This window comes from Danio rerio, chromosome 19 (assembly GCF_049306965.1).
Source record: "Danio rerio strain Tuebingen ecotype United States chromosome 19, GRCz12tu, whole genome shotgun sequence".
Lineage (NCBI taxonomy): Eukaryota > Metazoa > Chordata > Actinopteri > Cypriniformes > Danionidae > Danio > Danio rerio.
Genome location: NC_133194.1, coordinates 33,237 through 42,500, shown reverse-complemented (window position 1 = coordinate 42,500; position 9,264 = coordinate 33,237). Strand labels below are relative to the sequence as shown.

At 50.9% G+C, this 9,264-nt stretch overlaps 3 protein-coding genes across 4 annotated transcripts in view; 2 read left to right on the top strand and 1 right to left on the bottom strand.

Moving 5' to 3' along the window:
* Positions 1-2,320, top strand: part of srsf10b (serine and arginine rich splicing factor 10b) — a 6,336-nt gene extending 4,016 nt beyond the window's left edge. For both annotated transcript variants that reach the window (XM_073930632.1, NM_200533.2), the window contains exon 6: positions 1,746-2,320. In XM_073930632.1, the coding sequence (XP_073786733.1) occupies positions 1,746-2,013 (268 nt within the window). In that variant the 3' untranslated portion in view covers positions 2,014-2,320. The remainder of the gene's footprint in view (positions 1-1,745) is intronic.
* A 960-nt stretch (positions 2,321-3,280) lies between these two features.
* Positions 3,281-5,461, top strand: gja9b (gap junction protein alpha 9b). The gene is given in 1 exon segment (NM_207093.1): positions 3,281-5,461. A coding segment is annotated over 1 exon segment (1,431 nt). The 5' UTR covers positions 3,281-3,462; the 3' UTR covers positions 4,894-5,461.
* Positions 5,462-6,797: 1,336 nt separating this feature from the next.
* Positions 6,798-8,214, bottom strand: mycbp (MYC binding protein). The gene is made up of 5 exons (NM_001040051.1): positions 8,190-8,214; positions 7,633-7,705; positions 7,492-7,540; positions 7,181-7,310; positions 6,798-6,970 (listed from the first exon to the last, which is right to left on the bottom strand). The coding sequence occupies exons 1-5, from the start codon at positions 8,202-8,204 to the stop codon at positions 6,923-6,925; spliced, it is 315 nt and encodes a 104-aa protein (NP_001035140.1). The 5' UTR covers positions 8,205-8,214; the 3' UTR covers positions 6,798-6,922.
* Between the last annotated feature and the right edge of the window lie 1,050 nt (positions 8,215-9,264).

Here is a 9,264-nt window from a genome sequence, read left to right as displayed (position 1 = left end):
TGCAGACCGACAGAGACAACAGCAGAAGTGTAAATGCACAGCTACACGCGCGTTGCATGCGCCGTGGGTTACGCCGGTCACCTGACGCAGAAGTATAAACCAGGCTTTAGGGTTAGGGATATTGAATTCATCTCGTTGTTTTTATCTAACGACTCTTCTGTCTTTGGAATCGCTTGTTCTCTGGTAACTCTGTTTTGGCTGAGTGCAAAGATAAGCTAATATATTAATTAATGTGACGTACACTGATTCTGCACAGTGACTGATTGCTGACCTTTATCATATGAATGTATTGTCCGTTATACTGTTATAATGGCCATTATTGATTATTAAAACTGATATTCTGGAGGGTTATGGAGGCAGTTATAGTTAATCCCTGTTTTGTTATAAATATGCAGAGTGAAGATGACGCTCATATAAATATGCCGCTACACCAGGCTGTGTGGTGTCTTAATCATAATATCAAAATGAAACAAATTTGACTGGTATTATGTTTTGATTGTTTAGATAGTGAAACAGCGAGCAGGATGAGGAGAATGAGGTTATAAAGTGCTCGGTTCCCTTTGAAGATGTACCCATGCATCAGCAGTTTGTGTTATGTTTATTGTTGAATATAGGCTGAGTGAATAGTGTGTTGAATAAGCTAAATTGGCTGTAGTGTATGAGTGTGTGTGTGTGTGCGAATGAGCGTGTATGGGTGATTTCCAATACTGGGTTGTGGCTGGAAGAGCATCTGCTGCATAAAACATGCTGGAATAGTTGGCAGTTCATTCCACTGCGGCAACCCCTGATAAATAAGGGACTAATGTGAAGGAAAATAGATGAATGAATAGTGTATTTTTAAGAACTCAACAAATGTTTTTATGGACAGAATAGAGAGATTAAAGTTTGTATTTATTTATTTATTTATTTATTTCATATATTTGGCTTTTGTGTTTTATAAAATATGAATGGATAAAAATGTTGGACGTGCACAGACAGACAGCATTTTGATTGAATGTTGTGGGCCGCTCTGGCCCAAAATGCCAGGGCCGGTTTTTTGCCCCAGTCCAGCCCTGCTAGAGATCAACACTGCACAGGTAAACTGAGCTAGCGTGTTGTCATGGTTACGGTGAGTCGCTAGCGTTACACACAGACCTGCAGACGCACTGAGCCCAGTAGCCAATCCCAGGCCTTTCTGGTGAGCGTGTGATTGCAGGAGCCAATCAGAACAGCTGTAAGTGTTGGCGGGCTGATGTGTGAGCTGCATCAGGAGTGTGTGGAGCAATCCTTCACGAGCGCTCGACTGTAGATGCAGATCTCTCTTATTTAGATCTTAGTTTTAGTGTTGATTCATCCCAGAGCCCTCATCCCCCCTCATCCCACAGCCCCCTCGACCGCCTCACTGCCCTAACCGTCCTGCGTGTGTGTGTGTGTGTCAGATGGGTGGGTCGGGTATGGGATCATGTTAGTGAGAGGTCGGTGTTCTTTAATGCAGGTTTACCAGCAGGACCCCCCCCCCCCCCACACACACACACACACACACTGCTGCTGGCTCACTTGAGCTGAGTGTGTTTCTGCTGGCAGACGTGTCTGATGGGGACTGAGCAGCTGTAACACACTCAATCAGGACACACATCATGCAGTGTGTGTGCGGTCGGTCTTGTTCTGATGACTGTATGTGTGTGTTTTGTTTACTGATGAGTGTGTGTGTGTGTGTTGTGTGTCATGATGATGATAATGATGGTGTGTGTGTGTTGTGTGTGCAGGCACCGGGGGTCTACACGTGACCACCATCGCTCCCGAACTGATGCCGCGTCCCGCAGCCGCAGCCCGTCCCGCTCCAGAGCCCGCGGGGGCCGGCGGGAGTCAGACGGGGCCCGCTCACACACACACTCTGCCAGCCCACAGCAGAACCACAGCACAGCAGAGAACAAGCACAGCGCAGGGGACGACACACACATACACACACGCTCTGCATCTCGCTCGCGCTCGCGCTCCCGCTCCTGGGCCGGACGCAAATCCTGGGGCCACTGAAGCCGGAGCCGGAGCCGCGCTCGCCAGGACAGTCCAGCCGTCTGATGGGTTATTTTATAAGGGAATCGAGAGTTTTCTAGCGCTCATGAAGATGTGTGTGTGCGTGTGTGTGTGTGTGCCTGCGTGCGTGCGTGCATGTGTGTGTGCGTCTGCGTGTGCGTGTGTGTTTACCAGTGCAGCTCTGCTGAACGAGCGATGGACAGACCTTTTCTTATGTTTTAGTGTGTCGCGGGGCGTCTTCATGTGTTTTATTGTGAACTCTGCTCGTCTGTTTGTACCTCAGAATCAAATAAATTTCATTTCCAGAGTTTCTCTCTTCAGTCCTCACTGTAGTCTAGCCTAGTGTAGTCTCTGATATTAGCATGCGGCGACTCTCTCTCTCTCTCTCTCTCTCTCTCTCTTTCTCTCTCTCTCTCTCTCTCTCTTTCTCTCTCTCTCTCTCTCTTTCTCTCTCTCTCTCTTTCTCTCTCTCTTTCTCTCTCTCTTTCTCTCTCTCTCGCTCTCTCTCTCGCTCTCTCTCTTTCTCTCTCTCTTTCTCTCTCTCTCTCTCTTTCTCTCTCCCTCTCTCTCTCTCTCTCTCTCTCTCTCTCTCTCTCTCATTTAAAAACTCTGATTCTTATTAAATCGTCTGGATTAAACATTGTGATCAGGTGCTGTCAGTCTGCAGCTGCGCATGCGTGTGCGTGTGCGTGTGTGTGTGTGTGTGTGTTCTCTCCAGCTACTGCGTTGCCAGATCCTCCATGTTTGCGTGTCAGAACAGCTGCGCACATCAGCACCAAATCAATACGTTTACTCGCATCCCACAATCCACTGCTTCACAACACTCTGATTGGCTGAAGACCCCAAGGCCCCGCCCACTCAAACTGGCCATCGATTCCTCAAACATCGAGCGAGTGCAGCTAGAGGCAGAATCTTGATTGGGTTCAGAGAGAGCAGTTCATGTATGAAATCGGACGTGACCGATTGATCATTAATGAGGATAATAAGAATCGACAGATGACGAACTGCAGGAGTCCTCCACCACTGAGTGTGTGTGTGTGTGTGTGTGTGTGTGTGTGTGTGTGTGTGTTCTGCTGCAGCGCATCAGATTTATTTGATAGCTGATCTTCCAGATTACCTGAGGGCTCACACACACACACGCACGCACAGACATTACACCCAGCAAACTCGCACAGTATACACACGCGCGCACACACACACACACCTCATTGATTGTTTCTGCTTCAGTATAAAGAGCGCAGCGACCTAGTTTCCTCTCCCAGTGTCGCTGGACGTGGAGCTCTGTGGTGTCTGCCCTCGCTGGGCTCGGTTCAGTGTGTTCCCGCAGTGCCGAGTGTGTGTTGAGTTCTGCAGTGTTCAGCACAGTTCAATCATGGCTGCAGTGTTTCCCCGCAGCTCTGCAACCCTCGGCTGGACCAGGCTTGATCTCAGGGGTCCTCCGGCGTGAGGATGGGGGACTGGAACTTCCTGGGGGGGATTCTGGAGGAGGTGCACATCCACTCCACTATGGTGGGAAAGATCTGGCTCACCATCCTCTTCATCTTCCGCATGCTGGTGCTGGGCGTTGCGGCGGAGGACGTGTGGAACGATGAGCAGTCCGACTTCATCTGCAACACTGAGCAGCCCGGCTGCCGCAACGTCTGCTATGACCAGGCCTTCCCAGTGTCCCTGATCCGCTACTGGGTGCTGCAGGTTATCTTCGTGTCCTCACCCTCGCTGGTCTACATGGGCCATGCCATCTACAAGCTGCGCGCCCTGGAGAAGCAGCGCCACTGCCAGCGTGTGACCCTGCGGCGGGAGCTGGAGACGGTGGAGCCGGAGCTGATGGAGACGCGGCGGCGCATCGAACGGGAGCTGCGGCAGCTGGAGCAGGGCAAGCTGAACAAGGCTCCGCTGCGGGGCTCGCTGCTGCGCACATATCTGGCCCACGTGCTGACCCGCTGCGTGCTGGAGGTCTGCTTCATGATGTGCCAGTATCTGCTATATGGACACCGGCTGCAGCCGCTCTACAAGTGCGACCGGCAGCCGTGCCCAAACGTGGTGGACTGCTTTGTGTCTCGGCCCACGGAGAAAAGCCTGTTCATGGTGTTCATGCAGGGCATCGCGGCGGTGTCGCTGTTCCTGAGCCTGCTGGAGCTCCTGCATCTGGCCTATAAGAAGCTGAAAAAGGGGCTGCGGGACCACTGCCCTGCCCTCAGAGACGGGCCAGCGGACTCCAGTGCCCCCAATAGGAACTCTGTGGGACAGCAGGCTCGCAAGGCCACCATGCCCATGGCACTCAGTGGGTACACCGCACTGCTGGAGAAACAGGGCAATGGCCCCACGTACCCCTCAATCATACACCCGCTGTCTGCCTTTGTGCCGATCCAGGGCCCGTCAGCACCAGACATGGAAAACCGGGATGCCCTGCGCAGCCCGCTGGAACACAACAGCTCCAACAACACCAGCAGCGGGTCCCGGTCTCCATTGGTGCAGGAGCGTGGTCCAGCTGCGTCCCCCAGCGACTACCACACGCTCCCCCAGACAGACTCCTTGCCCCTGATAGCCACACTCCCCCTGACGGACCCCCTGCCCCAGATGGATTTGTTCCCCTTGAGGGATGCAAGCTCTTGTCCAGCTGTCCTGCACAAGCAGCGGCGGGTCAGTCCGCCCTGGAACTGCAGCACTGTGATGGAGAGCACCGGCTCGGACAGCGGAGACTCCAGCAGTGGTGGGCTCAGTCAGGGAAGGAGGACTCGCTGTGGCCGGTCCGTGTCCCGCTCAGACCTGCGGCTCACGCCGGACTCACAGCCTCACTGTGCTGCAGAAAGCCCCTCACTCTCACCCCAGCGGCAGCGGCCAGCGATAGGCAGCAGCAGACGGGCAGACCTGCAGATCTGAGGCTGCAGGACAGTAATCACGGCTCATTCTGCCGCTCCAGACCTGTTCTCTGTGGAACTCTGAAGATGCTGTGAGAAAAGCAAGTTTGAGGAAACCTTTGATTCTCTGTAGTCTGCAGAGCTGGCCAGCGGGAGGAGATGATGACAGGACGATGCTGGACCGTGAACGCGCTTTGCTTGAAGTGTTGTTCCTGCTTGAACATGGAGCTGCTCTGTTGCTCTAGCACAGACGGGTTTCAGTTTTGACCTTTTCATTGCAGATTTTGCCCAAACAGAAAGCGAGAAACTCTTCTCAGACACATTTTTAATAAATAAATTAAACTGATTCTCAATATCTGTAAATGGCTGAGCAGACTCTGTCTGGGTTTGTGAAGGTGGTGTTCCGGCTCGTGTCACACACTGCACTCAGACTGAAAGGCTTTAAATGTTCTGGCGGGTCACGACTCAGTCTGATTTCCACACTGATCTCACATGTAGAGCTCCGCTGCAGGAGGTGCTGGTCTTCAGACGCCTGTGCTGTTGTGCTGGTTGAGTGTCTTGACAGTCCTGATTAAAGATAATGATCTGAACGTGTTGACCTGTGTTTATTCTGGGGGAGGCAGAAGACTGAAACATGCTCTTCAGATTAAATATTGTCCGGCGATTATTCTGATCAGGAGCTCAAACTGTCTGTCAGCAAGTGTACGACTGTTCATGCAGATCTGCAGTTTGCATGCGCACAGGAGAGACGGCGCTACACACATGCGCAGTCAACACTGGTTAAACTCCTGAAGCTGCTCTTATATTCACATTGGGTGATTATTGATCAGTGACGCTCTCTGTATTGTTCACCGCTACTCTGCTCTGAAACAGCATGTCAGTGTGGCTCCATCATCAGTGTAATTCCTGCACAGCGCCGGCTGAGCACTCAGCATACAGTAGTGGCTCTAGGTCAGCGAGTGAGAGCAGCGGTCCGGCATGTATGAAGTATAGCACTGTGTATAGCTGCTGCACCGCTGAGACGTGCTGATACAACACCGGACCTCATTGAGAACTGTAGTATAATAAAGTACTGTAGAGTTCTCTAGCTGGTGAATGGCATGATGGCGGGTTTGTCATCTTCACAGTGTGTGTAATGTCAGGAGGCGTGGCTGTGGACGGCAGGGGAGGGGCTGTTCTCAAAGCTATTATGCCAGGGGTGTCAAACTCAATTCCTGGAGGGCCAAAGCCCTGCACAGTTTAGTTCCAACCCTGCTCCAACACTCTTACCTGTAGGTTTCAAACAAGCCTGAAGGACTCAATTAGTTTGATCAGGTGTGTTTAATTAAGGTTGGAACTAAACTGCAGAGCTGCGGCCCTTTTGGAGCTGAGTTTGACACCTGTATATTCTGCTAACACATAGCTTTAGCAGATCACCTGCAGCACAATAAGATGCATCACAGCTGTTTAACATGAGCAGAGGCTGAACACGGCGTCTGGAGACGGTAAAGCTCATCTACACGTGTCGGTGCTCAGAGCAGATCCTGCAGGCCTCTGTTCATTACTCAGGAGCTGCAGTGCAGTCATTACACCACACACACACACACACACACACACACACACACACACCGCTTACTCCGGCTGGAGAATACACACCACACACTGAAGACGTGCTGCTGTCCCTCTGCTTACTAGAGCACCTGACCAGAGACCGAGAGTGACATGGCATTAGCATGAACACACACACACACACACCATCTCACCCGTTGATCATCATCACTCCTCTAGATGTGATGGTAAGAGCTCAGGAGTCTGCAGTGTGTGTGTGTGTGTGTGTTCTGGATGTGTTCAGGGGCGTTCAACTGAAGTCCATGTGAGTATAGTTTGAAGAATCAGTAAAGAGGAACAGTGAAGTGCTCAACACACACACACACACACACAGCAGGATCATTGCAAAATAATATTTATTCAACATCAGACACAAAGCTGAACAGAAACAATCAACAGGTCTTCAACATCCTGTCACTAAACCAACACACACACACACTTTCTGCAGATCTGCTGGAGCTCCTCTACTCGACTGCTGCTGCTTCATCCTGTGGCGGCTCATACTGCAGCAGCTGTGGAGACACACACACATACACACACACACACACACACGAGATTTGGCTAAGCTCATGTTTAGCAGAGTAATGTGTGAGGGAGCCACTATGTGTGTGTGAGAGAGAGAGACAGAGTACACAAGCACACCTGTCTGTGAGTGAGTGAGCATGTGTGTGTAAGAAAGCTAGCATACCTGTGTAAGAGTGTGTGTGTGTGTGTGCGCTCACCCTGCTCTTCAGCTCCTGGTTCTCCTCCATCAGCTGCTGGTGTTTCTGCTGCAGTGTGTTCAGCTCCTCCCGCAGACTCTCCGCATCCTCCGCCTCCACTCCCGAAACCCCCAGATGATGCTTGATGAAGCTGAAGCGGCTCGTTAAGGTTGGGTTAGTTAAGATAGGAGGAGGCTAGTTTGGGCTATTCTATCTCTTACAGCAGCGCTCATGAATTTGAATAAAACATTGATATTATTCACAAAGATGAGCACAAACTCAGCAGACAGCGGGAAACATGGCGGGGTGAGGGTGTGTGTGTGTGAGGATACTCCAAGGCATTGTTGGGCTTCTCCGTTTCCTCGTACAGCGCCACTAAGACTGAAACGCAGACATCAGATTAAACACACGCTGAGGAATGATATTCATCATCATCATCATCATCATCACGGGCTGAAACTGCCTGGACTCACCGTTGGTCAGGCTGTCGAGGACTCCAGCTTTCTCCAGATATCTCCTGAACTGCTCACGCTTCGACTCGGATGCCTGAAACAGAAGAGAAACACACATTACAGAAACAGTTCATCAGGCGGTGTTGTCTACAGCAGAGTGAGCTACACACACACACACACACACACCGCTGGAGCTCTCCACACTCATCATTACAGCTCCAGCTGAAGCTCATCAGCTCAGAGAAGACGCTTCGCTCCAGACACCACACACAAACACGCATATAAACACACACACACACACACACACATAAACACACAAACACACATACAAACACACACGGGCAGCGCGTTTCTTTAGCGCTGGTTTAACACTGGTCTGCGTGTGGACCGTCGCCTGAGGCAGACAGGAATGAAGGAACCTTCAGCGCGGGTCTTCAGCTCCTCTGACTGAGCTCAGCTGCGGACGCCTCTCAGCGCTCTCCGTTTCCGGTCTCATTAAACGGCGTGTCTAAGCTCGACTTTCAGCGGTTAGCTTGTTTGTGTTTGTGTGTGTGTTTGTTTGTTTGTTGTTTACTCACTCTGTAATGCGCCATCGCGGACGACAGACACCAAATGTTTGACTCGCTGATAGACTCTCGCGTGCACATGCGCAGAGGAAAGACGGAACAAACACACACACACCGTCACCCAGGCAACGCTTAAAGGGGCGGCAGCGACATCCATAGATATATACACTAGATATCGCATAGGGAGCCTGAGCATGCGTCAATAGTGCCGCCACATTGGTACAGTGCTCCCAGGACAATGTCATTCAAGACAGTGTTATTACGTGAAGATGCGGGACTTTAGCGCTGTCTACGGGTGTAGTAACGAGCAAACAAAGAAAACAAAGCACAAAGGCAGAACATTTCATAGGTAAGATTAAGTTTTTTACGTTTTTGCATGTTCTGAACTTTTGTGCTAAACAGGTAACGTTATTGATGATAATACAGTCACTACTGCATTCACCATACGGCAAAGCAGCTCCAACTCGCACTAAACACTCGGCTTATGCTAGTTTTGTTGAATAAAATCAGCAAACAATGCAAAAGAAATATGAAAACGACATGCTGCGCTGCCAGAAACATGTATTACTGTCGGCAAGTGAACGAGTCGCTCACCCTCACAACACGACACACCACAACACGACACACCACAACACAACACACAACACGACACACCACAACACACCACGACACAACACAACAACACGACACACCACAACACAACACACAACACGACACACCACACCACACCACGACACAACACAACAACACGACACACCACAACACAACACACAACACGACACACCACACCACACCACGACACAACACAACAACACGACACACCACAACACAACACACAACACGACACACCACACCACACCACGACACAACACAACAACACGACACACCACAACACAACACACAACACGACACACCACAACACAACACGACACACCACAACATGACACACCACAACACGACACACCACACCACAACACAACACACCACAACAACACGACACACCACACCACAACACAACACACCACAACAACACGACACACCACACCACAACACGACACACCACAACACAACACGACACACCACAACA